The 27,845-nt window shown below is 48.8% G+C and overlaps 1 protein-coding gene and 1 long non-coding RNA gene across 3 annotated transcripts in view; both read left to right on the plus strand.

Annotated features, from left to right (window-relative positions):
- The window catches only part of LOC139796636 (uncharacterized), a 137,236-nt gene that overhangs the window by 97,394 nt on the left and 11,997 nt on the right, over positions 1-27,845 (plus strand). The window lies entirely within an intron of this gene.
- TP53I11 (tumor protein p53 inducible protein 11) lies at positions 1,298-27,791 on the plus strand. Of its 2 annotated transcripts, XM_071744951.1 has the most exons (8): positions 1,298-1,438; positions 14,921-14,990; positions 21,499-21,845; positions 23,649-23,707; positions 24,188-24,236; positions 24,693-24,789; positions 25,667-25,768; positions 26,923-27,270. In XM_071744951.1, exons 3-8 carry the CDS (start codon positions 21,717-21,719, stop codon positions 27,054-27,056), a joined length of 570 nt encoding a protein of 189 aa, XP_071601052.1. In that variant the 5' UTR covers positions 1,298-1,438; positions 14,921-14,990; positions 21,499-21,716; the 3' UTR covers positions 27,057-27,270. The 2 variants fall into 2 exon arrangements, with proteins under 2 accessions (XP_071601052.1, XP_071601051.1); XM_071744950.1 differs by lacking the exon at positions 14,921-14,990 and having other exon boundaries at positions 26,923-27,791.

A 27,845-nucleotide genomic window follows, 5' to 3' on the forward strand; every position in this document is an offset into this window, starting at 1 on the left:
CACAGCTCAGAGTTTGATTTTCATCCTTCCTTCTCCACCACCTGAAGCTCCCAGGGGACAGAGAGCTGGTGACTCTGAACTGTTCAGTTCCCTCTGACCTGTCCCAAGTCACTGGTGCCTGCTAGAGGTGCTGAGGTCAAGGTCTGATTATAGAATCATAGAATCATAGACTCATAGAATCATAGAATCATAGAATCATAGAATTGGCTGGGTTGGAAGGGACCTCAGAGCTCATCAAGTCCAACCCTTGATCCACTCCCCCCGTGGTTCCCAGCCCATGGCACTGAGTGCCACATCCAGGCTCTTTTGAAATATCTTCAGGGATGGAGAATCCACCCCTTCCCTGGGCAGCCCATTCCAATGGCTGATCACCCTCTCCATAAAGAAATTCTTTCTAATGTCCAACCTAAACCTCCCCTGGCACAACTTGAGACCTCTTGTGCCCTCTTGTCTTGCTGAGAGTTGCCTGGGAAAAGAGCCCAACCCCCCCCTGGCTCCAATCTCCTTTCAGGGAGTTGGAGAGAGTGATGAGGTCTCCCCTGAGCCTCCTCTTCTCCAGGCTGAACACCCCCAGCTCCCTCAGCCTCTCCTCATAGGATCTGTGCTCAAGTCCCTTCACCAGCCCAGTTGCCTCCTTTGGACCTGCTCCAGGACCTCAATCTCCTTCCTGAACTGAGGGGCCCAGAACTGGACATAGGACTCAAGGTGAGGCCTCACCAGCGCTGAGTACAGGGGCAGAAGCAGGAGCAGATTCTTCCCCTGCACCAACTCACTTGGAAAAAAAAAAAAAGAAATAAATATGCTCCCGAGACCAGATTTCTCCCGAGTTTTACAGGGAATTGTGTAACAGTCCTCGGAACCACACGAGAAGAACCGAGGCCCATTTGTATTGCAGGGAAGGACCCAGACGGTCTCGCTGCTATTCCCACTTCTCCCTAGCCCTCCGAACATCCTCAGATGAACCATTCCTCTGGCAGCTTCCCCGAGGGATGGGTGGGGTGAGGAGCCTTTTGTTGCTCCCACGTCCTCATTTATTTCCCTCGGTTCATCCCCATCCCCCTTTTCCCAGGCCCTGGGACGCTGCTCTTTGTTCCCAGGCACCGCGCTCACAAAACGAACCCAGACAGAACACACCGGTGACCCACTCGGCAAGCAGCCCCCACCACGGCTGCGGACCGGTCCCGGGGCGTGCTGCCGGGACCGCCCCGTCGGTGGGGAAGGCGGTGTCGGTGTCGGAGGCCGGTCCCGCCCGCGGTGGGCCGGCCCGGGCGGGGCGGGCGAGCGCGGTAAAGGCTCCGCGGGGCGGGGACCGGGCTCAGTCTTGGGTGTCTGCAGGTTGCGGGGCTGCTGGTTCCTTCGCTCCGGATTGCTTTGCCCATGGGGCATCCGGGCCGAACCGTCGGGACCCGCGCCCGCCGCCGGGACGTGCGCTAAAGCGGTGAGTACCGTGCGCGCCCTTCCGCGCAGAGCCGCGGGTTTTCCCCGCCGCCCATCTCTCGGGGACTCGAGGCTGGGGGGGTGGGGACCCAAGGGAGCGGCCCCTACGGTGGCCCTGCGCCCCTCTGCCCCCGTTTCTCGGTGTCCCCCCCGGAGAGGGGTCTCCGCAGGCAGCGCGGGAGGAGGATGGAGGGATGGATGGAGGGATGGAGGAGGCAGGAGAGGGAGCAGCTCTTTTGCTGGCTGCGCACGGCTGCGGAGGGACCGGCTCCGTCCTGGCCGTGCGTGGTCCGGGTGGGATGGGTGGAGGAAGAGGAGGAGGTGGAGTGCTGCATCCCGGTTGGAATGGAGGCAGTTTATCCCGGGATACGGGGGGACAGGAGCTGTGCCTCCCCGGGAGGTGATGCTCAGTAGGGTCCCTTGGCCGGGAGCTTTGTGGCAAAGGGTTTCGGCTGGCTGCCCCTCCTCAAAGGGCGGGCAGGGGTCCCATGTGGCGTCTTTCCTGGAAGTGATCCCCTTTTTTTCGCTTGGGAAGTGTCACAGGAGAACAGCTGTCCCAAATGGGTGCCTCAGTTGCCTGAAAGCGGAGGTTGTGTCCTGAGCACTTGCATGGGCTGGGGGGACGGTCAGCCTGTTGCCAAGGGTTGGGATGAGGGAGGCTGGCATAGCCACGTTCCCATGGGATGCATCCCTGAAGGTGTGCTGGGAAGCACTGGCAGCAGGGTGGGCTTGGCCATGGGGGATGGGGTGGTAACTTGGGCTGGGAATAGAGGGAGAGAAATGGGGGGTGCCAGAGCTGTGATGCAGGAGGGAGCCAGGACAGGACAGAGCTCTGTCCCTCCCAGAGGTGGAAGGTGAGGTGAGGCTGCTTGGGCACTCCTGTGTCCCTCCACACCCTGGTGTCTGCTCTCTGGAGCCTGGCTGTCCCTGCTGGGGAAAGCAAACCAAGCTGAGGAAAAAGCTGCATCTTATTCAGCACCTGCTCTTTGCCCTGCCCCAGCAATCCCTGGAATTGGAGTCCTCTGAGCTTTTCCTTTACCTGCAGAATGTCCCTGTCCCTTTTGCAGCTGCCTGAGAGACAGAGCCAGCAAAGCCCAAGCTGCAAGTGATTAATCAGGTCCCATTTCATCCATCTCCTCTGCCTGCAGAGTTATAAATGCCAGCAGCAACCAAAGTCTTGTTGACATTAGGGCTACCACTGGTGAAGCTGGGCCATGAGAAACGACAGAGTATGCAAAAGCTTTGGCTATTCTGGACCTGGCATAAATAACTTGCTCAGTAACTCTATCTGCACTAAAGCAGAATCTGCTGAATAATGAAGTTCAGGGCCTGGGGATGAGGAAAGTGTTTTTTAAACAAATAAACAGTGGTTACATTTCAGGCAGGGGAGTGTCCCCCCCCCCCCAGGGAGGAAGTTTTCTTAGAAAGGTTTTGGTGAAAAACAAAAATAAACAGCATCCTAACAACTGGGGATGAAGTTGCCTCAATTAGCAGTAATATCTCAGCTGGGTTGCTGGTTTGGGAGGCTGTGAGGGATGCTGTGAACCTGCCCTTCCCTCAGCAGAGAGGGGGTGGGTGCTGCTGGTGGAGGGGAAAAGTGGGACTTGGTTGCTTTCAGATGTGCCCAGTGTCTTTTTTTGTTCTTTGTCTGCTGTGCAGAGCAAGGACAAGGAATCTCCCCTCTGGATATGTGTTTTGTCCCAAGCAGGAGGCTGAAGAGATGGCAGCTGCCATGTAGTCTCCAGGGAAATTTATCCCTCCTGCTTGTGGCCTGTAGCAAGGATTTATTGTAGAGGAGGGCTGGAGAGCATCTCTGGAGACTTGCATCAGGGGCGAGAGGTCTTGGGGGGTGGGGGAAATAATTTATGGGACAATAAAAAAGGGATGTGCTCTACCCTGAGATTTTCTGTCCATTTGGAGCTTCTTGGAGGCTGGGGCCTGATCCAAAGGGAACTGTTTTCCTCTTGCTCTTGACGAGCATTGAGTGCTAAGTGTGCAAAATGCCCAGAGTACATCTGCAGGTGGTGTTCACCTGTCCTGCAGCTCTCTGAAGGTCAAAGTGTTTTAAATGGAAAGGGCTGGGAGGACTTTTTTCCATGTGATGGTTCCGAGCATCCCTTTGAGCTGTTCGGCTCACAGTCTGTGCCTTGCTATGTGTTTGGCAATGCTTTATTCAGGAAGTACCCACATTTCTCATGAGAACTTTTAAATGCTGTTCCAACCCAAAGATTATGGCCCTCTGCTCCAGGCTGCCACACTCCCAGGCTTCCCAGGAGGCTGCAGCTTGACCAAGGGGCTTTTCTGAGCTGGGAGAAGTGAGAAGAGGCCAAGGATGAAGTGCAGAGGGGGTGTCTGTATTCCTAGTACGATGCCTTTTAGTTTACAGGCTCTCCCCTGGCACAGGAATAAAAGCACACGTGCACCAGAAAGATGTTGAGATTGTTTTATGTTCTGCTCCTGGCCTGGTGCCAGGGGGAACAACTTGCAGACCTTGGCACTATTGGGAGGTTATTTATAGAAAGGAGATCTTCTGGGCTTTGTATTTTTGATGTAGGAATGTGAAAACAAATCCTGGGAGGAAGAGACCCAAATCCTGGCCCCCAAGTACATTGGGACTTTGTCCAGACCAGGAAAAACAAGACTTCAGGGGTGACCAGGTGTTCCCTGTTCACATGGCTTCCTGCCTTCCCTTGGAAAACATGGCTTTGATTCTGGCCTGGAGACTGCATGAGTTCCCTCTGTGTTTAAAGAGTTCTTACTCAGGATGCTAAAAGATGTTTTCAAAGACAAATTTAGCTTGAACCAGAGACAACCTGATGGTTTGGGCACAAAGGGAAATAATAAATGACTCTGGCCTTCTGGAGTTCCTTCTCTTTGTGATGCTCTTTGTCATCTGCAAGAGTTAATGCGTCTCTGTGTGCTTCACTGGCCATCTGTGGTGTTGGGTGGTGTGGCTGCCCCCAGATGACAGATGGAGAAAATGAGGCTTGGAAATGCACAAGGTCTGTGCTGGATAACCCACCCTGCAGCAGCCTGCACCAGCACCACGGCTCCCTGTTAAAACCTCAGCATCATATTTTCCCTCTGGGATTCACATTTCCCAGCCTCACCCTGTAAGGGGGGTGTGTTTCAGTTGAGTAAATCTGTATAAAAGTCTTTCTGTCCCCTCTCAGTGCAAAACAGGAACTTGTTGAGTGCATTTGTGCATCAGTTTTGATGGGCAAATCCTCACCTAGGCTGGACCTAAAGCATCTGTGGTTGGACCCTCTGTATTCTGCTTGATCCAGCTCATGTGGTGAAGGCAAGGACCCAAAGGGATGTCTGTAGCCACCAAGTCCGTAAGAAAGCTGTAATCCTGATTTATTCTGTCTGCTGCTCTGGCTGTGAGGGAGGAGGGAGAGGAAAAACACCAAAATGCTTGTAGCAGGGATTGGTGCTCATGGCGAGAGGCTTCTATGATGCTGGTGGTGACACAAACCATGAGCTCCATTTCTGAACGTAGAGGGGGCCAAAATCAGAACCCTGAGCAGAGGGACCAGGAGATGTCTCTGTTCTGTTGGGCTTCCTGGAAGTTTTTGTTGGGGATTTGAATGAAGCTGCTTGAAGTCAAAGCCACTGAGGAGAGGGAGGGAGAGGGTTAGACATGGATGAAGCAGAGATTCTGTGACTCAGTCTCCTGGGGAGTGGTGTCAGGAGGATGAACTGCTGGAGCAGGAGATGTGCACACAGGAGTGTCAGATAATATTGGCCACTGGCAGTCTGTTTGTTTGAAGGGATTCTGTGTTTTGTAGGGAGATTAGTGCGGGAGGAGTCCCCTTTGCAGCTGCTGCAGGCAATAGAGAAATCCCTTCTTTTCTTATGAAAATCAGGCAGCACTTGGAGCGGCAGCCCGAAGGGGCAGGCAGGGTGTAGGCAGGTGCAGGCACACAAAAGCTTGCAGCCTTGCTCTCCTGCCTGGGCTGAGGAAACAAAACAGTTTGAAGCTGTGTCAGCAGCTGAACAAGAATCCTACAGAGCAAACCCACAAGTCTTCAGGAAACTGTGTGCGTGTTTTTGTCTGAGTGCAAGTTCATTCAGTAACCCCTGAGGGCAGCAGAAGGGCTTTTTTTTTTTTTTTTTTTTTTTTTTGTGGTGGTGCCATCTTAAGGAGTGACATAAAAATCTCTGGTGTCTGGTTGTTTGTGGGTTTTGTGGAAAGACTTGAGAAGCTTTTCCAGCTGACAGAGGCGATTTCAGCTCCAGCCCTCCTTGGGCATTGCAATCTCTTTCTGGGCTGGCAATTGTAGAATGTCCCAGATGGCTGTGACAAAGAGGAGGCAGCTTTCCTGAGGTCACTCTGTGCACTTCATGCTTCCTCCCCCATCTTCCCTCTGAGTGCCTTTAATTCATCCTTCCTGGCTCTCTCACCCTGCTGTGTAGGGCATGAACCCATTTAGGGAACCACTTGGGTGCTCCCATGGATGGGGTTGCTGCCAAGCTCTAAGAGATCCATGGGCTGGGGACCAGGCTGGATGCAGGAGCTGTGCAATACAGAGCTCTAGGAAGGAACATGCTATGGAAATGCGGACTGTATTGCCAGCAGTAAAGGAGTTCCAGGAAGGAAGTTCTCTTAGGAAGCAAGTTAGCTTAAGGGTTCATGATTTTCAGTCCCTCTGAGCTATTCTGTTGGAAATCTGATTTTAGCTGCCTACACATCGCTCAGGGTCGATGCTCAGTATAATCCAAGGAGGCAGAGATGCAAGCTGCCTCCTCACACAGGGGAGGGAGGAACTCAAACCCCACAAAACTGCATCCAGAGGAGCTGGGTGGCACTGCTTTTTCAGTAATTTTTTTTTTTTTTTGTGGCCTGGGAAACGAAGTTACTGTAGAATCTGCTTAGTAGCAACAAAGAGTGCCCAAACATTGCTTCACAGAATGTGAAAATCTGCTAGTCAAATGCTCTGCTGAACAGGATTGAGGAATTTAGACTGTCTGTCTGCACGTTACCAGTTTGTTTTGATGGTAAGTGAGAAGAAAATTTAGCTGCCTTGAGTACCAACACTGCTGGTGGAGTTTCTGGCAGTGCTTGGCTGCAGATCTGAACAGCAGGCATCCACAGAGCATCTTCCCCCTCCCGCCCCATTACCCTGCCCACTGCAACCATTTGCTCATTGCTGGGTATGAGGAATGTCTTCTTGCCTTCCGTGCTGGCAAAAACCCAGCAGCTGTACATCACCATGTCCCTTGAACAGTGGCGATGTACACTGCTGAAATCTCTGGACAAGTAGGATACAGTGAGAGATGATGGATGGAGAAATAATAATAAAGCAGTTGAGTTGATCTCCTCCAGCCAGTTTATTCCCTGCTCTGCCTCCCTGTGGGAACCACATGCCTTTTGCAAAGAACATGGGAGAAAAGGGATGAGCCTGCAGTCCCCAGAGCCACTGCTGCATGGGAAGGGCATTACAGATAAGGTGGTGGGGAAAATGTTGATTAAAACCTGACACTTGTATGTCATGGACACTTCTGGGCAGGTGGCTGTGCTATGTGTGTGTGAACACACATACACACCAGCAAAGTGCTGTCTGTGTGAGCATCCAACGTGCTGCTGTTGAACAGGGCTGGTTTTATTGGACCTTGCTGCCTTCAAGGAGGGCAACTGGGCTGGTGAAGGGACTGGAGCACAGATCCTATGAGGAGAGGCTGAGGGAGCTGGAGGTGTTCAGGCTGGAGAAGAGGAGGCTCAGGGGAGACCTCATCACTCTCTCCAACTCCCTGAAAGGAGGTTGGAGCCAGGGGGGGGTTGGGCTCTTTTCCCAGGCAACTCTCAGCAAGACAAGAGGGCACAAGAGGTCTCAAGTTGTGCCAGGGGAGGTTTAGGTTGGACATTAGAAAGAATTTCTTTCTGGAGAGGGTGATCAGGCATTGGAATGGGCTGCCCAGGGAAGGGGTGGATTCTCCATCCCTGGAGATATTTCAAAAGAGCCTGGATGTGGCACTCAGTGCCATGGGCTGGGAACCACGGGGGGAGTGGATCAAGGGTTGGACTTGATGATCTCTGAGGTCCTTTCCAACCCAGCCAATTCTAGGATTCTATGATTCTGTGATTCAGGTCTCTGAGATTTATAGAAGCACTGGAAAGGAAAGGTCCTTAACCAGTTCTTGATAAGTAAAGATGAGACATTTGGCATTTTGGTGTTTTCCATGGTTACTTGAGCCCCTGGTTTGTCAGAGCTGGGTCACTGGCACTTGGCTTCCTGGGTGTTCCTGTTGCCTCTTCCTCACTCGGTGCAGGAGTCAAACAAAGGCAGGGAGTCAGCGTATAGTCTGGCAAGGAGAAGGACTGGTCAGCAGTACCTTTATCCTTTCATCCCTGAGGATTCTCTGGCATGTGCCAGGTGAGATGGACAGAGAGCTCTTTGGCTGTGGGACTCTTTTTCTCTGCTATCCCCCATCAGCAAGGCTGCTGATGCCACACGCTGGCATCCACCTCTTTTGTCTCTGTTATAAAAAGAGAAATCTTGCTTTACCCCCTTAGACTGGCATGTGGCTTGATCAGTAAGAGCAGGTCAGCTTCAGACACAGCTTCTCTGTGTTCAGCAGAAGAGGAAAGAACCCCTTTCCTTGCAGGTTGCTGTCTATCCAGCTTGTTTGTAAGCTAGGTAATATTGTAATGTTTATAATCCTGAAGTGTGACTCCATGCTGTGAGATGGGCAAAAGTGACAGAGTCTTTGGCTAGGATTGGGAAGTGGCAAGTTCATTGCAAGGATCAAGAATTTGCCTTGCCCATCCACATCAGAGCAATTGGGAACCTGGTTCCCTCATCTCCCAGGTTCCTCCTGTGGTCTATGGGAAGAGGAAAACCATTGTAGGAGATGATGCATCCTGCCCTAAAATAGACACCTCTGGGGTATGGGTCACCCTGCCTGTTTCCCAGGGACCCGAAAGGAGGAAGGTGAGGGGTGCTGTTGGTTCATGTGGAATTTAATGCTCTGAGCTCCCCTATGTCCATCTGTGAAATGCTTTTGTTCTGCGTGGGGGACAGGCTGTGTCTGTGTGTGACATAGAATCACAGAATGGGTTGGGTTGGAAGGGACCTCTAAAGGTCATCCAGTCCAACCCCTCCCTGTGGTGAGAAGGGACATCTTCAGCTACATCAGATTGTTCATCCAATAGCCTTTTGTGGAAGCTGGAGGAGCTCTCGGGCATCAGAGGCACTGTCTTTTTCAGTGTTCTTTATATTTATTGCCTTTTTCTGATGAAAGCTTTCTGAAGGGTACTTGTCTGCTGAATGCCCATTGCTGATACATCACATTATGAAATCCAAAAGGAAGGTTGAGATGAAATGTCACACACTTCACAGTTGGGGAATTTAGAGAGCCTTGGTGATCTGTGCATAATTTGGGGCTTGGCAGCTCATGCAGAAACAAACGTGCACATCCACCTGCACGTGTGCATGCACAGAGGTTTTGTTTTTTTCCCCTGAATTAGCAGCAAAGAAAAGCAAAATCAAGTTTGTAGCAGGTCCTGAGGGGGGTGTGGGTGAGCACAGCATCCATGGGGTCTTTGTTACATGGAGAGGCAGCAGCACTGCCAGGCCTATGATCTGGTATTTTGGCTTTCAGGCTTGCTGAACTGAAATTCTGATATTGAATACAGATGGTTTCACTTCCCAATGAAAGGGAAGAGGGAATACCTGTTGCTCCTCACTCTTCTGGGGGATGCTGCAGATTGGTGCCCCCCGGGTGTGTCCCCTGTGTGCTGCCCTGTGAGCAGATTGCAGGGAATTTCTTTTGAGGTGGAATTTCTTTTTGAGATTTTCACAAATCTCCACTGATTTGTGAATTGTCAGGGCCTGCACTGGCTCTGTCAGCATCTTAGAAGTTTCCCACTTCTAAATCTGTGCTCTTCACTCCTCTTTGCCCAAGCTGGGGAATTTTGCACCTAGCATTTTTAGCATTAACCTGTTGCTATAGAAACCTCCGAGGTGTCAGAGGGAGATTTTTACCACTTGGGGATAGGCTACCAAGTAGTTGAAGTCTCTGTTATGTTGAGAGGCCTTCTGCCTCCTGGTTTTGCTAAGCAACTCCCTGAGCCTGTCTGCATGTCTGTGCTGATTTGGAGTCTGAGGAGCCCCAAAGGAGGGATAAACCTGGAGCTGTGAATGCCAGCAGGGCTTAATATTGGCAGATTCTTTAGGGAAGATGTGAGAATGTGTTCCCAAGCTGCAGTGATGGGTCTGAGTGCTGTGGAAGGATGAAAGATGGTAGCAGTCTCTAGGAAAGAAAATGGTTAACCCAGAAGCAGGAGTCAAGGCTCTTACTTCCCAGATTTTTCCTGGCAGGGAATCTGGGATAGACACCTCCCTGTGGCTCCTCTCTCACCTGAGACTAAAATACAAGTGAATACCAAAATCTTCCTCTGATCTGACAGCCTGAGTTGTTTGTACCAGTCTCAAGAGTTCCTTACCATACAGTGGGACCCGAAGTAATTCCACACAAATAAAAGCTTTTCTTTGCATATGTGGAGAAAAAGAATGTATACTTGCTTTATTAGTGTATAATTTATTACTAGTTATTAATGAAGCATATTTATAGAAATATTAGCTCTTCCAGGCTATGGATGTGACCATAGAATATGGGAAATGTTCTCTAATGTAGGGTTGGTGACAACCCAGCTGTTGGCTGGTAGCTGCTTGGCCCATTTCGTATCAGACCTGATTTATAGGACTTCTGTGTTGCAGAAGCAAATTTTATTGCTTGAAGAAGAAGCATGAGTCCTGTGAGTGCCTGTGTGCCTGGGATGCAGGAAATGTCCTGGCTAGCCCAAAAGGCACTCTCCCTGATTAATGCAAATTTATTCATCTGCCTTTTTTCCCCCTCTTTGTGTGTGCATAGACTCCACATCTGCTCATATCATGACAGGCTAGGGGAGAAGAGGAGCCCTTTGTTGTTTTTTTTTTTTTAATAAAATGGGAGGAAAAAAAAATAAATTGATGATAGGGTGTCCTGCAGCAGCTGTGCTCAGGCTGGGGCTGCAAATGAAGGTGCTGTATAGGTCATGAACTTTCTTTTGGTGTGCTGGAGTGGCACATCCCTATTTGTTTCATTTCCCATTTGGTGTCTGTGGGCATGTTGGCAATTTGTAAGCTGTGGTACCGGACTGGAGATAGAGAAATAATGTTGCTGGAGATGTAGTTCCCCTTCTTTTGAGGGATAGTCCACCAAAAAACGGCTTTAAAATCACTGTCTGAGTGGGATACAGGTGGATGCTGTACTCGTGTGGGACTGAATCTCCCAAACTGTAAATCCTTACTTTTTCCCTCTGAGTTCTGAAAGAGATGGAGCTGGAGAATTCTTGGGAATAAAAGGCATCAGCTTCCTGCAGGGTTTGTGAGGGAAAATTGTCAGGTGTCTGGGGGGCGTAGTTAGACAGAAAATCTGGGGAGGTTTGAGGTTGAAGTGGGGTGCTGAGAAGCCTTGGGATCACCCAGGTGCTGATCTGTACTGGGTGGTGTGGTGGGTACAGAGCCTGTCCCAGGGTTACTTTAGGGTAATTAATGGTAGGGCTAATAGGGTTTCTCTGAGCCCCTGTCACTCCTCAGCTCTGAGGCATGGGAGGTGAAGTACAGGGTCACATCAGATGTCCTGTGAAACCAACCTTATTTATCCTGCTTGATTGAAAGGCTTTTCTGCTTCTTTTAAAGTTGCCCTTTTCCAGTAGCAGCTGTTGATTTATTTGTTGGGTTTGGGTGGGTTTTTTCTTGTGTTTGTGTGCGTTTGGGTTTTATTTTTCCTTCTAATGTTTCCCTGTAGAAATGGTCTGCAAAACAGATGGCCCACTGGGCTTCTGGGACTGTCTCCCAGTAACACACCTGTCTAAGGCAGCTGGGAAATGAAGAGGAATTCTCCTCTTTTAATGCCCTTAAATTAAAAAACAACATTTGATCCCAATGCATCTTCCTTCTCTCCATCCTCCCAGCTGGGGAATTGGTATTCCAGCTCCCTGGAAAATTTAACTGCTGGGTGGTGGCCATCTGGGGTGAAGTCCCAGCTGGTCCCAACTGGGTCTCTGCTTGCTCCCCACCCCCACTGTGGGACAGGAAGGAGAAAATCCACCTAAAAGGCTCATAAATGGAGATGAGCATAGGGAGGTTTTCATTCCCAAATGACAGTAATGGGGAAAAAAAACCCAGACAAATTCGACTTGGGAAGGACAAAAAACTAATTAAATCTACAAGGAGAAGGAGAAAACATTACTGCTCCCCGTTGCCACTGCCACATCCACTGGTGGGGTCTCAGGCAGCTTTGTTTTCCATCCTGGTTCTCTCAAAGCAGGACACTGAGCCATGAGGGAAGGTTTGGGGTGATGGATTGCTGTGCTCAGCCCCACTGAGAGCCTCAGAGGTGGGGAGGACAGTGATGGAAGGGATGGATTTGTATGGGATTAATACAGATGGGGGTTGCTAGAGCAGCAGGTTGTACCTTGTGGCTTTCAGCAAGGGATATGGGCTACCTGAGGAATCAGAGGATGTTTTGGGTTGGAAGGGAGGTCACCGAGTCCAACCCCCCTGGCAAAGCAGGATCACCCAGGGCAGCCCACACAGAACACATCCAGGTGGGGTCTGAATGTCTCCAGAGAAGGAGACTCCACCACCTCCCTGGGCAGCCTCCCTCACCCTTAGAATAAAGAAGTTTCTTCTCATGTTGAGGTGGAATAAAGGCACTGAAGTTTCATCTAAAGGGGCAGGGATGAAAGAAGGCCCAGGGATGCTCACAGCATCATCCCTGCAGCAAGGCAACACTTCCAGCTTAGCTTTCATGTGCTCTTTGAGAGGAGATGGGAGTGTGGATATAAGGCTTTCCTCTCGTCTCTTTCTCCATACAAGCAGGACAGCATGGCCAGGCTTGGTCCTGGGAGGTGTTTGTGCACCCAGGCTAGCAGGAGCATGGGCACTGTGTGCAATTATAGCTCCTGGATGAGAAACCAGGAGAGCAAGAGGGTTTTTTCTCCCTCTCTGGGGAAACAGAGCATTTTGCAGCTTCTGGATGCTGTATGACACATCCTGGGACAGGGAAAGGAACCTTCTCATGCTTCCTGCAAAAGGAAAATGGAATCCTATGGACTACAAAATCCTTGAGCTGGGCTATACCTTCCAGACAGTGTGGCTTGGCTCCTGATGATGCTTTTTTTAGGGGGTCAGGGTGTTTCTGTGACCACAGAGCCAGGGGGACAATGGGGGAAAGAGCCTGTGAGGATGGGGGGTACAGGGGCTGAGCCTGCCCAGGGCATGAAACCCTAATGCAGGGAGAGAAGAATTCATGAGAAAGGCTGAGCAGGTTTTGGAAGTTCTTTGCTGCCTGCAGGGGTAACAGGGTAAGTAACAGGGTAATTAACTCTTAAAGCAGGTATGTTGTGCCCTGCTGAGCAGTGATGCTCAGGCTATATGGATTTTCTGAGTGGTTGCTGGAGTTGCATCAAGGCACAGGGTGTCTGTCACCTCCTTAGTGGCTCCAGGGTCAGCTCAGCACCCATCCCAAACAGCACAGGGGGGGCTATGTCTGGCCATGGGGCATGAATAACCTGCAGCTTTGGAGGTGCCTGAAGGGACTATTCATCCATTCCAGGGGGTTTGGCTTTGGAGGTTGTCTGCATGAGGTGACCCAGTGAAGATGCCTTTTGAGTGAGGGCTTTTGCTTTGCCTCTTATTTAGATATAGGGGCTGGAGATGGGACTGCTCTGGTTTGTAGGTTCCTTCTAGGGAGTACCTGGGGTCCCTGTGCCTTTTGGAGCTGCTCAAGGCAGCAACAGGGCTGAGGCAGAGCTGGGAATGAACGTCTGGCAGGAGAGAATTCCTTCTGGGGGTGCAAAGAGCTTTCTGTGCTGATGGGAAGGGAGTCCTGTGTAGCTGGCTGGTAAAAAGGTGAGAAATCTGAAGTTGTTTGGGTGTACAGAGTGTGCCAGACTGAGCAGGAGTGACAGCCACATTGTGCTGCTGGGGTGGCTGGGTGATAATTGTTTTTACTGCCTCAGCATCAGGTTATTTTGGGCTTGATCAAGTTTCACTGGCTGCAAGTCCCTGAGGCTGCCTGACCTGCAGAAACTGCTCTGCCAGAGTCTCTTTTCTCTAGGATGGGGAACTTCAGCCCCTCAGCCAGCCCAGGGGTGGCAGCATATTCCTCTCAGCAAAAAAAATGCAAATTTATTTGTTGTTTTAAGATGCGTTGCTAGCCCAGATTGTGCAGCTGGCATGGACGAAATCCAAAGGGGCACAGGGATAGTGATGTGGTGTTGCAGCAGGTCCTTACTGTATGGATTTCTGTTCTGGGTAGAAATCAAGGCAGGGATTTGGGATGTGCAGTTACAGAAGTAAAGCATGGAGAAAGCTGTACCTTAGGGTACATGGGATGTGAGGATTTTTGTCTCTGGGTCTGCTCCACAATGGGTTTCCTGGGGAAACTTGTGTTTGGGGATTGTATCCACACAGCCTAAGGTACTTGGTGGCTTCCAGGTGTGTTGTTGGGTTAGCCACAGGGGATTTGCCTCATCCCTCAGGATTTTGGGGTCTTGAAGTGTCTGAGGTTGTTGTCACAGTCCGTAAGTATTATTTTATATTTTGGTTGTGAGGAAATATTATCCACTGCCCATATACATCTTGCAAATTGCCAGAGTAACCAGCTTTGTGGTTTAAATGAATTACAGTGGTTTATTCCAGGAAAAATAACACTGAAAGGAGTCTTAGGAAGGGGTTAATAGTGGGAGAAAAACACAGGGAAATAAGTCCTTAAACTGATTTAGAGTTCTTTTTACCTCACTACCAGTATCACCATCTCTTCTCACTGGTTTCACTGGTCCCTTGTCACTGCTGCTCGCAGCTTTTTGTCTCTCTTTTCTCTTTTACTGTTTGCTGCTGGCATGCTGTTTTTTTCTCTGAATTTTTATAGTAAAAAGTTCCTTCTTCTCATCACCTATTACCAGAGGTTGCAAGTTGGTATCCTTGGGTCTTCCCTTTGTATTCAGGTTTTCCCGGAATTCTTGAGTTCTTGTATTTGAGACCAATTTGCATTTCCTGTCTGGCAGCTTTTTCAGGACCCTTTCTGATTTGCACTTTATCTTTTTAGTCCTGACATAGGAGAGGGGGGTGGGGGGTTTGTTGATGAGATTTGCCTGGAGGGTTTGCTGATAGAAATAACTTTGACACATTTTAAACAGAGCAAACCACTCCAGTGCTGCCTCATGCTCCCTTGGATGTAGTTTTGCTGACTGAAGAGACAATTTTAAAATTTTCAGTGTATCCACATGACATTCCACCCCGTGGCTCTTGAGTCACCATTCAAATTCATATCCCATTTCGTGGGGTTATTTTCTATTTGCTCTGTGTCTGAGTGTTCCCTTCCCCCAGCTTTCCCGCTACATATCCAGGTTCTTTCCTGGCTCAAAAATCAATAAATTTAACGTTTGTGTCTGTTTTACCACACATTTATCACAGTTGTTTACTGACAGCTTCTCTGCATGATCAGGAGCAGACTGAGCCTTCAGATGTGAGGGAAACAAAATCTTGGATCCCAATCAGGTAGGCAGCAGCCTGATGCTTGCCAGAGCCAAGGATCATCTGTGGATCCTATCCCGAATCTCCTGGGGTTTCCAAAGTGAAGATGGCAAGGCTGTTGTGAGATTGTGAAACATCAGGATAAGGAAACTTGTAGCTAAGAAGAAGGTAAAAGTGGTGGAAAAGTTATCTTTCCCTTTTTTTGGCTGCTCTTGCTCTTCTTTGTCTGCCCCTGACCTCTGCATCCCCCTTTTCTCTCCCCATGTGTTTTGCCCCAGGCTTTCTCCCTGCCTCTGGAGCCAAGTGGATATGGGGCCCAGAGCAGCTGCTATGGACCTGGCACTGTCCCCACTGGCAAAGAGAAAAACAGAGCCTGGAAAAACAGCAGAAGAGCTGGATAAATGAGTTATAGCTACTGAGGCTTGCAAGGGAAAATGGTCTGGGCATCAGCCCAGCTGTGAGAGCCTGGCACAGCTCAGCTGCCATGCTGAGTGTCCCCTTCATGGCCTCAAATCTGTCCCCCCCTTGTGCTGCTGCAGAGCTGGAGAACTGTCCTGGGCTTTGCCAGGATGCTCCAGGGGAACTCCAGTATTGTAAGAGGACATTGCTGCAGGTTCAGACAGACAGATGAGTGGTTCTTGAGCTCTTGTCCCTGACAGATGCTTAGGCATGGCAAGAGCCCTGTTGGGCTGCTTCAGAGGACTCCCCTGCACCTTCTTGCTTAACTCTTAGTCATAACAACTCAAAGTAGGCTCAAGATGTGGAGTTGTACTGACTTGAGAACTATAAAAAACAGGGTAGCAGGAGATACTCTCTCCCTGGGCTGGATGTGGTAGAGCTGAACAACCCTGTGGCCAGCTGAAACATATAAATGTTTCACTCATTGTCCTGGCCTGACTCCTGTTCATTTTCTCTTCCTCTGCTGGAAGACTGGAAGTGCCCTCAAGCTTTCCATGCAAGAGGTACCATAGTGTCACCTCTTTAATTTGAGCACCACTGGGGATGGCAGTGCCACCCAAACAACATGCAGCTTAGCAGGAGGCAGCATCCCTGTCCCCAGGGCACCCTGGGGCGCCTTTCCTCACATGTGGGCAGGAGAGCACCCATCAGCTGCTCAGCAGCAGCTTGCTGAAGCTGTAGGCAGTCATTGCAATTAACAAATTTGCAGATGACACTAAATTGGGGGGAGTGTGGATCAGCTGGAATGCAGGAGGGCTCTGCAGAGGGACCTGGACAGACTGGAGAGTTGGGCTGATCCCAACGGGATGAGGTTCAACACAACAGCCCCATGGGGAGCTCCAGGCTGGACACAGAGTGGCAGAAAGGGACCTGGGAGTCTGGATTGCCAGGAAGCTGAAGAGGAGCCAGCAGTGTGCCCAGGTGGCCAAGAAGGCCAATGGCATCCTGGGCTGGCTCAGGAACAGCGTGGCCAGCAGGTCCAGGGAAGGGATTCTGCCCCTGTGCTCAGCCCTGGGGAGGCCACAGCTTGAGTCCTGTGTCCAGTTCTGGGCCCCTCAGCTCAGGAAGGAGATTGAGGTGCTGGAGCAGGTCCAGAGAAGAGCAAGGAGGCTGTGAAGGGATCCAGCACAAGTCCTGTGAGGAAGGGCTGAGGGAGCTGGGGGTGTTGAGGCTGGAGAAGAGGAGGCTCAGGGGAGACCTCATCACTCTCTCCAACTCCCTGAAAGGAGGTTGGAGCCAGGGGGGGGTTGGGCTCTTTTCCCAGGTGACTCTCAGCAGGACAAGAGGGCACAAGAGGTCTCAAGTTGTGCCAGGGGAGGTTTAGGTTGGACATTAGAAAGAATTTCTTTCTGGAGAGGGTGATCAGGCATTGGAATGGGCTGCCCAGGGAAGGGGTGGATTCTCCATCCCTGGAGGTTTTTAAGAAGAGACTGGATGTGGCACTCAGTGGTCTGGGAACTGCAGCGGGAGTGGATCAAGGGTTGGATTTGGTGATCTCAGAGGTCCTGGATGATTCTGTGATTCTGGGAGCTTGAGGTGCCTGTGGGAAGGGGGTCTGGTTCCTCTGGGACAACCCTGTCTGCTGTCTGCTGAGCATCAGTGTGTGTACAGTGGAGCTGCAGAGATGCTGGGGAAGAGCTGTGGAGGTGGGGAGAGATGGAGCTCTCCTTAGAGTGGCACCAGTGAGGTTTCTGTGCACCACAAAGCAGGATCTGCTGGAATCGAGTGCTGAGCAGCTCAGTGAGGATGCTGGAAGGAAAGAAAAAAGGATTTTGGAGGAAAAAAAAACAAAAAACGTTCTCTTTTGACTCTACATGGGCACTGAGAGCTGTGGTGGGGAGGAGGAATTGGTATTTTATGGTGATTGAGCTGCACAGCCCCTGGGATGCTCAGGAGCCAGATTAAGGAGAGGAGAATCTCAGGAGAAGGAGGAAGTGGAGGTGATCCTTGGAAATGCACCAGCTAATAGAAAACATCCTTCTGAATTGTCAGTCTGTCAGGACACATTAATGTGAGCATCATGTTTCCAAATCCTCAGCATCCCCTCTCTGAATGTCTCTGACTTCATGCTAATGCATCCCTTATCTCAGCATTCATTAATATTCAATATTCCTGAGGCTGCCTCTTTCTGTGGAAGGTGGGGAAAATGGGATGTGGGGCCGTGGTGTGGGTTTAAGAACCAGAATGACCTTTAGGGGTTGTTTTCTTGGCACTTGTACCAGGCCTGTGTTGGTCTGGCTCTCAGCCAGTGTTTTTCCACAAATTAGTGGAATTTCTTAACGGGAGAGCAGTGCTAATGATGGGGATAAATTCCCAACTCCTGCCCTGAGAGCAACTGGCAAGCAACCCATGAAGGCAAATCCTGATCTTCAGGCCTATGAGCAGCTGCAAAGCTGCTCTGTAATCACTGAGCTGCTCACTGCTGGCTGCACTGGGGACTCACAGAGGCTTCGTCAAGCCCTCACCACCACCCTTTGCTTCTTGCCCTCAGGAGAGATTTTCTGCATCTGAAGATGTCTTCTTCTTCCCCTGTTTTTTTTTTTTCCCCTATTTATTTATCTATTTTTAAATTTTTATTCTGTATTTTATTCTGTATTTTATTTTTATTTTATTTTTATTTTATTATTTTATTTTTATTTTATTTTTACTTTTTTATTTTTTATTTTTTATTATTTTAATTTTATTTTTATTTTATTTTTAATTTTTTAATTTTTTTACTTTTTATTATTTTTATTTTTATTTTTATCATTTTAATATTTTATTTTTTATTTTTATTATTTTATTTTTATTTTTATATTTTACTTTTTACTATTTTATTTTTATTATTTTATTTTTATTATTTTATTTTATTTCTATTTTTTATTTTTTATTTTTTATTTTTTATTTTTTATTTTTTATTTTTTATTTTTTATTTTTATTTTTTAATTTTATTTTTTATTTTTTAACTTTATTAATTTTTATTTTTTATTTTTATGATTTTATTTCTATTATTTTATTTTTAATATTTTATTTTTAATTTTTATTTTATTTTATTTTTATTTTTTATTTTTATTTTTTATTTTTATTTTTTATTTTTGCTTTATTTTTTATATCTCTATTTTATTTCTATTTTAATTCGATTTTACATATATTAATTTTATTTATTTATTTATTTTATTATTTATTTTTATTTTTTCCCCCTCACTTTCTCTCTCCCCTCCCAGCTCCAGCCCTTCTCATCTCCTCTTCTCTCTTTTCTCCCTCTCTCTCTATTTATTTATATTTTAATTCTTTTCCCTCCCCTCCCATTCCTCTCCACGAGGACAGAGCAGGATGTGTTCAAGCTTTTCCCAACCAGGAGGCTCCAGAGGTGCCCCCCTGGGGCACTCAGCCCCCAGGCCCCTTTTGGGACCTCAAATCTCCCATCCCTGGAAGGGCTTTGGTGACCCAGGCCCAGGAGTAGGAGGATGCTTGGGCCCTCATTTCCCCAATTTTTGGGGAAGAATTGTGCAAAAATGTGCAGCCCAGCCCAGGGGAGAGTGGCCACATAAATATTCAGCATCTTTTCAGGGCTGTGAGGATTTTCCTGACAGCCTTGCAGTCCTCCCCGTGTCCCATGGGGACAGGGAAGGGATCAGGGATGGTCCTGAGGCTCAGTGTGGGAGGGGAGGATTCAACCAAGCTGAATCCTACAAATTTTTCCCCCAGCAGCTGCCTTCTGAGCTTCTTTCCTTGCCCTTGGCATGAGTGTGCAGCTCTGAGTGGTTGGGTTCATCCTGCAGTCCAAAAGTGGGATTTGCAAAGCCCTGAGAGGCTGGAAAACTGTTTGAGTCTTTGCCTAGACTGCCAAAAATAACCAGCACCTTCTTTCAGTGCCCCTAAAGACATGAACTCTTTAATAAAATTGTCAGTCCAATAAAACTAATTAGTAAAAAAAAAATAAATATATAGATATAGATATATGGATACATAGATATATATAGAGAGAGATATATGGATATATAGATACACAGATATATGGATATATGGATATATAGATATATAGATATAGATATATGGATATATAGATATATGGATAATACATTGATATATGGATATATAGATATATAGATACATAGATATATGGATATATAGATAGATACATAGATATATAGATATATAGATAGATGTAGGCATAAAAATTAAACCCCTGTTACGCAAAGATGGGAATGAGAAACCAGCTTCAAAACCTTGCAACTGGTCAAGCTTAACACCAGGGATTAAATCAGGGGGGAATCTGGATTTTCTTTGGCCCCTGCAGGAAATCAAGCAGTGCACAGTCACCCTGAGCTCTATAAATTAAGAAAATGTTAAATGATATTAACAGAATCTCTGCATTTTTGCCTTCTGCACTTCCCTTGCAATCCACTCTTCTGTGGAAGGCTGCAGGTTGGTTTTCTTTAGGAATAATAAACAGTTTAGGAATAATAACAATAATAAACAGAATAATAAACAGTTTATTATTCTTTAGGAATAATATTCTTTAGGAATAATAAACAGAAACAGGAATTTCTTTATTCCTAAAGAAATGTTTCCTTAGGAGTTACCTGGAAGGGCTGGACCAGATGATCCTTGAGGATCTGACATTTTATGCTTCCATGCTGCTTTAGTTATGGAAAGCCATGGGAAGCCTTCCCAGCTCTGGGAATGCTTGACTGTGCTTGCCTGGGCTGGGTGAGTTGTTCCTGGGGAGTTTTGTCTGTGTTGGTCCCTGGAGGGGTGAAGTGGAAAAGGGGAAAATGGAGATAAATTGTAGGAATTGACTTTCTGAACCAAGGGCTTTGTGATAAAAGCAAGACAAGGGGGCACAAGAGGTCTCAAGTTGTGCCAGGGGAGGTTTAGGTTGGACATTAGAAAGAATTTCTTTCTGGAGAGGGTGCTCAGCCATTGGAATGGGCTGCCCAGGGAAGGGGTGGATTCTCCATCCCTGGAGATATTTCCAAAGAGCCTGGATGTGGCACTCAGTGCCATGGGCTGGGAACCACGGGGGGAGTGGATCAAGGGTTGGACTTGATGAGCTCTGAGGTCCCTTCCAACCCAGCCAATTCTAGGATTCTGTGATTCTAAGAGTGATCATGGAGTGATTCCATGGGGTTTTTGGTACCTCTGCCTTTTTACCACCATACAGGTGGAAGTTCTCTCTCTCACTTTGTCTTGTTCTGACCCCAAAAAGGTGGCATTTGTGTTTTTTGCTTGCTCTCATCCCCCAAATCCCAGAAAGCAATTTCTCCTCGAGGAAAATCCTGCCTCTGGCTTCTTGTTCTCCTGGGGCTGCTGATCCTGAGGCTGCAGCACCCGGGGAGAGAGGGACAAATGGATGAGTGTGTGGTGTTTGTTTGGGGTGTGTGGCACAGAGCAAGGCAAAAGGCAAAGCATCATTAATGACTTTAATTGCCCTCATCTGGGAAGCATTTAATTTGCCTGCTCTGGGAAACAGCAAAAAGGTACCTGGGGTGTTTCCTCGTGCGGGGATGGGGAGAGACTGTGGTTTGTAGGTGCAAAGCTCCAAAGATAACATGACCATGGGAAAGCCACATTGCTCTGTTTTTTGGGGGGGATTTATTTGTTTGTTTATTTTAAATTTTTGTTTATTTTACTTATTTTTTTATTTTTAATTGTATTTATTTTTATTTTATTTCTTATTTTATTTATTTTTAAATTTTATTTTTAATTTTATTTTTAATTTTATTTTATTGTTTTATTTTATTTTTATTTTATTTTAAAATTTTATTTTATTTTTTATTTTAATTTTTTAATATTTTGTTTTGTTTATTTTTTATTTATTTTTTATTTTAATTGTATTTTTATTTTTATTTTATTCTATTATTTATTTATTTTTAAATTTTCATTTTAAAATTTTATTTTTTATTGTATTTTTATTTTTTATCTTATTTTTATTTTTCATTTTTAAATTTTTATTTTTTAATATTATTTTTTATGTTTATGTTTATGTTTATTTTTATGTTTATTTTTTATTAATTAAAAATTTTTTATTTAGTATTTTTTAATATTTTATTCTATTTTACTTTAATTTTATTCTTCTTCCCTCCAGCAGATCCCAGCATCAGTGGAGCCCCCCTTGCCATGCCCCCCCATAGCCTGCCTCCCTCTCCCAGGACGATGCGGAGCATCCTGCCGGCCTAACAGCAAGATTTTTATCATTATTTTTTTGTCTGCCCAAGCTTCCTCAGAAGATTTCATGTGAGGGCAGAGCCTTTCCCCACCAACCCCTGTCCCTTTTTCCACCGCCCCCTGTCAGGGGGTTCCAGCACCATGGCGGGCAAGCAGCCCCCCCCCCTGATGAAGAAGCACAGCCAGACAGACCTGGTGAGCAGGCTGAAGACACGCAAGATCCTGGGGGTCGGTGGGGAGGATGATGATGGCGAGGTCCATCGCTCCAAGGTGAGGGGCAGAGGAGAGGGGGGAGCCCTCCTGGAGGACTCGGGAGACACAGGAGGTGGGGGGGTTTCTTTTTACTCAGCATCTGATTTCTGCAGCCTCTTTTGGGGCTCCCAGCAGCCCTGACATGAGCTGGGGTGGGACAGAGCGATTCTGTTTAATATCTTTATAGATGATTTAGATGAGGGGATTGAGTCCCTCATCAGCAAATTTGCAGATGACACTAAGCTGGGGGGAACTGTGGATCAGCTGGAAGGCAGGAGGGCTCTGCAGAGGGACCTGGACAGACTGGAGAGTTGGGCTGATCCCAACGGGATGAGGTTCAACACAACAACCCCAGCAAGCTGACAGCAGGAAGCTGAACATGAGCCAGCAGTGTGCCCAGGTGGCCAAGAAGGCCAATGGCATCCTGGGCTGGCTCAGGAACAGCGTGGCCAGCAGGTCCAGGGAAGGGATTCTGCCCCTGTGCTCAGCCCTGGGGAGGCCACAGCTTGAGTCCTGTGTCCAGTTCTGGGCCCCTCAGCTCAGGAAGGAGATTGAGGTGCTGGAGCAGGTCCAGAGAAGAGCAAGGAGGCTGGGAAGGGATCCAGCACAAGTCCTGTGAGGAAGGGCTGAGGGAGCTGGGGGTGTTGAGGCTGGAGAAGAGGAGGCTCAGGGGAGACCTCATCACTCTCTCCAACTCCCTGAAAGGAGGTTGGAGCCAGGGGGGGGTTGGGCTCTTTTCCCAGGCAACTCTCAGCAAGACAAGAGGGCACAAGAGGTCTCAAGTTGTGCCAGGGGAGGTTTAGGTTGGACATTAGAAAGAATTTCTTTCTGGAGAGGGTGATCAGGCATTGGAATGGGCTGCCCAGGGAAGGGCTGCTCCAGGGCTCCATCCCTGGAGATATTTCAAAAGAGCCTGGATGTGGCACTCAGTGCCATGGGCTGGGAACTGCAGCGGGAGTGGATCAAGGGTTGGACTTGATGATCTCTGAGGTCCCTTCCAACCCAGCCAATTCTGTGATTCTATGATTTTATGATGCTGCCTTGGAGCAGGGATGGGCCCCCCAGCCTGTTGGGTGCATGGGAGCTGCCTGAAAAAAACTTTTTTTTTTTTTGTGGTAACTCTGCCTTCAGACTCCTTGAATCCATTCCTGAAATTGTAGCTCGGAGCTGGTGCCCTATGGCAGCACCAGTGCCCACCAGCTGGAGCCTGGAGCAGTGATTGGAGCAGCAGTGCCCGTGGTGCCTCTTGGAAGAGCCCTGAATTACAAATGAACAATAATCTTTTTTAGTGAAATACCAGCAATGTGAGCCTGGCAGGAGACCTGTCTTGGATGCTCGGTGACAGTGCCTGGCTTCTGCATCTGTGTGGAGAAAAAGCTCTCTGAGCTCTCTCCAGCCCAAAGGTCCCCCAGTACCTTTCCCTGCTGCTGGGTTCTGTACCCTTCCCACCCGTGGGGTTGGGGAAGTCGTGGTTGGGCAGTGGGAACATGAGAGTGGGGTGGGTACTGTGACACCCCAAGGGCTCTGCTGGAGCCTGTGCTCCATTGGGATGTAGTGTGTGTTTCCTACTGATGTAGGTGAAGTTAAATAAAACCCAGGCCATGCCGTACATGGCTGATCCTAGTAGAGGCTTCATTTCTTCATGGAAGTGGAGGCAACCATCATCAGATGTTGGCACCAAGGGCTCAGAGATTAATTCCTCATCCTCATGGTCTTCCTTCCAGCCTTCTTAGAGAGAAAATCCCAGAGGGGGTTAGGTATGTGGTTTGAGGTTGGTGAAAGGTCTGCTCAGTCACCTCGTGCCTCTTATTTGAATTTCAGATTAGCCAAGTCCTGGGAAATGAAATCAAGTTTGCTGTCCGGGAACCACTTGGGCTCAGGTAAGGTACTGGGACACTTTGGAGCTGAGTCCTCTGAGGTCCCTTGGCCAGAGCATCCCTGACAGCTCTGCTGCCATGCCAGCATCCCTGCTCCTTCCAGGGGCTTCTCAGGAGCCACGGATCCAGCCCAGCCCTGGTTCCAAGCCCCTCAGACTGGTGCTGGGAACTCAGTGGGTGCAGGCAAGGCTGGAGGAGCTCTGGTCTCATGTCTGGCAGGATGGTGCATGTGTGGGGACCCTCCCTTGTGACTCTGCCAAGGGGATTGTAGGCACTTCTCTCTTTATGTGGGATTTCAGCTCCAAAAGGAGCTGGAGCCAGGAAGGGCAGGAGGGGACAGATCTTCAGCAGGAGGTTTGTGGCTGTGTGAGGGGAGAGGGTGAAAGCTGATGGCCCAGCAGGCAGCCAGGAAGGCTTTGCCAGGTACAAGTGATGGGGTTATCCCTGTGTCACACCAGGTCTTCTCTCTTCCCTCCTGTGCAGGGTCTGGCAGCTGGTTTCCGCCATCATGTTTTCTGGAGTTGCCATCATGGTAAGTGAGGGAGGTGATTCTAGACACTGCCAGCTCCAGGCTTCCAGAGAGGTTTTACAGGTTTTTATCCCCTTCCCTTGCCTCCCTGGACTACCATTGTTTCCTCCTGCAAGCCCTTTGCCCTCGCCCTGTCTCAGGGCTTTGCCAGCAGAGTCCTGGGCTGGTTGTTCCCATGGCTGGAAATCTGTTTCATAAGCCACACACTGGCCACAGAAATGGCTGTGAAGCCAGCAGCTGGCACACTGCTGCTTCAGCCTCCTTCATCTCCAGTTTCCTGGCCTGTGGCTCCCATCTCTTGTCACCATCAAGATGTCCCATCACCCTCTCATCTCAGAGGTGCTGCTGCCCTCTGCCTGAGACAGCACTTTTTCTGTGTTCCTGGCCTGTGCAGGCTGCTGAGTCTCTCCCTGTCCTGGTTTGAGCCAGCATAGAGCTAATTTTCTGTCCCTCTGCCAGGCCCTGGCTTTCCCTGACCAACTCTACGATGCTGTCTTCGAGGAGGAATCCGTGAGCAGCAAGACTCCCGTCCGGCTCTATGGAGGAGCCCTGCTCAGTGAGTGCCAGAACCCCTGCCCCAGGCCAGGATGGAAGGAGGGTGCAGGGTTTTTTTGCTCAGCAGGACAACTGGAAGTGCTGGATTGTCTCCAGAGAAGGGCCAGGAGTATGCTCAGAGGGCTGGAGCAGCTCTGCTGTGAGGACAGAGGGAGAGAGTTGGTGTTGTTCAGTCTGGAGAGAAGAAGGCTCTGAGGAGACCCCATTGTGGCCTTCCAGGGGCTGAAGGGGCTACAGGAGAGCTGGGGAGGGACTTTTTGTATGGGGATGTCATTACAGGACATGGGGGAATGGATTTAAACCAGAAAAGGGGAGATTGAGGTTGGAGATGAGGAAGAAATTCTTTGGGGTGAGGGTGGTGGAGTCCCCATCCCTGGAAGCATTGAAAAGGCATTTGGAACTGGTCCTTAAGGACATGGGTTAGGAGTTGGCTGTGGTGTTGGTGCAAGGTTGGGCTGGATGAGCTTGGAGGTCTCTTCCAAGCTAAAGATTCTGTGCTGAGCCCCTGTGCCAGGTTTCCCAGGGAAGCTGTGGCTGCCCCATCCCTGGCAGTGTCTCAGGTCAGGTTGGATGGGGCTTGGAGCAACCTGGGCTGGTGGGAGGTGTCCCTGCCCATGCAGGGGGTTGGCACTGGGGGAGCTTTAAGGTCTCTTCCAACCCAAACCATTTTATGAGATATTCAAGTTGAGGCTTGAGGAGGCTCCAAGCAACCTGATCCAGTTGAGGGCATCCCTGCTTATTGCCGGGGGGAGGGTGGCTGGAGATCCCTTCCAACCCAAAATTATCCAATGATTTGATGATTCTCCTCCTCTGGGGGGGTTGGGATGGGTGTTGTCCCCTTTCCCAAGGATCTCCTCCTGATGCTTCTCCCCTGGCAGGCATCGCCCTCATCATGTGGAACGCGCTCTACACAGCTGAAAAAGTCATCATCCGCTGGAGCCTGCTGACTGAGGCCTGCTACTTCACTGTGCAGTTCCTGGGTGAGTGCCTGCCCTTGCCCAGGAGGGAAGAGGCCAGGAAAGATAGGGCTGCATTCTGTTGTCCCTCCCCACTCCGGAGAAGGGAGGAGTAGAGGTGTGCAGGTGGGAGCGGAGGGAAAAAATCAGAGCGCTGCATTTTGGGTGTTAAGCTGAAGGTTGAAGGAGTTGTGGGGGGGGGGTGGGTGAGGCTCTGGGAGTCACAGTGGGTTCAGCTGATGGGGAGATGGTGTCTCTGCAGCCACAACAGCACCTGATCCCTGCCTGTCCCTATGCTGTGCCTGCCTTGTGCTGGAGATGTCTCTGCCAAGGTAGCTTGGCCTCCCGGAGCATCTTCCCTGCTTTCCATTTTCCTTCCCCATTTCTGCCAGCTTCTGCCTTGGGCTCCTTGCCAAAGGGTGCTCAGGTGCAGGGGAAACATCTGCCATTGATGATTCATCTGTTTTTCTCCCAAAAAACATCTGGCCTTCCCAGCCAGCACTGGTGCCTGGATTCTGGGGCTAAGAACCTGCATGAAAAGCATCCCCCCATGAAAAAGGGGGATGTTTGGTCAGAATAATAGTTCCGTTGGTTTCTGGGGAGCTTGTCTATATTTAACAACTAAATGAGGTTTTTGTATGTGTATGTACCTTTGTGTTGGTACCTTACTATGTTACAAATAAGCTGGTTTAGGTATGGGCTATATTGGTAGCCAAAAAAACCCAGAGATGCTCAGAAAGATGTCGAGTGTGTGGCCTCTGCATGTTTTATAGATGCTGCTACCTTTGAAAAATCAGCACGGAAGTGGTCAAACCATAGCAAGCTCAGGAACACAGAGCTTCCCCAGCTGACACCCAAGCATGCTGAAAACTCACATTTTGCTTGAGTGAGGGTTTGGGGCTGGTGGCTGCCTGAACGTGGGGCTGCCTTTCGAGCAGGGTTTCTGTAAGACAGAGCTCTGGGGACTGTGGGGCTGTGGCCATGCAGTCAAGCTAATAAAGAGCCTCTGCCACTGATTTATTTATCTGTGCATGGGAGCCCTTGGTGAAAAGTTCTGTGTTTGCAAGGCTCAGCACTGGTTTTGCTGGGAAGCTGCGTTAGAGGGCAGCAGAAAACAGCTTTGTGCTCCTTGTCTCTGGTTTTTCATCACTAACCTTGTCTCTCTCCTTCTCCCCCAGTTACCACTTTTTCCCTGGTTGAGAGCAGCCGGATAGCCACAGGTGCTGTGCTCCTCCTGGTCAGCAGAGTCCTCTTCATCCTCATCAGCATTTATTATTATTACCAAGTTGGACGTCGTCCCAAGAAAGTCTAAATCCTGGGGTTTTTGTCAAGGGAAGGGTGGGAGGGGGGGGTTTGTGTCGGTAATTTTGCATTATAATTTTTTTTTTTTTTAATTTATTATTTTTTTAATTATTTTTTTCTCTGGTTAGTCCCTTTTTTGGTTCTAAAAGTGGTTTCCTTCTTTTTTCCACTTACCGGCATGAATCGGGGTGTAACCTGGGGCTGGTGGCATTGCCAGGTGACAAAGGGGGGGTGGGGAGGGGAGGGAAATGGGGAGTAGTGTGGGGCAGGACCCCCCCAGCTCCTCTGCAGAAGGGGGAGAGATTCAGGAGGAGGAAGGCTCAGGGAGGTGTGCAGGCCTGGCAGGCTCAGGGAAAAAAAAAAAAAAAAAAAGCCAATTTCCCAAAGGGGAAGTGGCCAAAGGGATCACAGGCTCTGAACCCGCTGGAAAAAAGCACAAAATAAGAACAGCACATTGAAACCAAATCCCTGAGGAGATGGGGCAAAGGACTCAGCTGCTCCCCTTGGTAAGTTTTGCACCTAGAAAAATGAAAAGGAGGAATCTTGCTTGCTCCTTTTGCAAGGACAGCCATGGGGGCAGTGGAGCAGCTGAAACTCCAGTAGGTGAGAAGTGAAGGAATCAGTCAGAAAGAGCTGGGTGAGCACAAAGGCATCCCCTTGTCTGGGATTTTCTGTGCAGTTTTTAGGCTGGGGGTCCAGTCCCTTCACATTTCCTCCAGTTTCAGCTTTCCTGGTAGCAGCAGCAGCAGTGGGGGGGGATGGAAAAAGGCACAAAATAAAGGGGAGCAATGAATAAGAA

Source organism: Heliangelus exortis, chromosome 5 (genome assembly GCF_036169615.1).
Source record: "Heliangelus exortis chromosome 5, bHelExo1.hap1, whole genome shotgun sequence".
Lineage (NCBI taxonomy): Eukaryota > Metazoa > Chordata > Aves > Apodiformes > Trochilidae > Heliangelus > Heliangelus exortis.

Excerpts from the sequence above, each read along its gene's own strand:
- TP53I11 (XM_071744950.1), top strand. The coding sequence starts at position 21,717 with ATGGCGGGCAAGCAGCCCCCCCCCCTGATGAAGAAGCACAGCCAGACA. Across the intron at positions 24,790-25,666 it reads CTATGGAGGAGCCCTGCTCA|GCATCGCCCTCATCATGTGG; the intron begins GTGAGTGCCAGA and ends CTCCCCTGGCAG. Across the intron at positions 25,769-26,922 it reads CTTCACTGTGCAGTTCCTGG|TTACCACTTTTTCCCTGGTT; the intron begins GTGAGTGCCTGC and ends CTTCTCCCCCAG.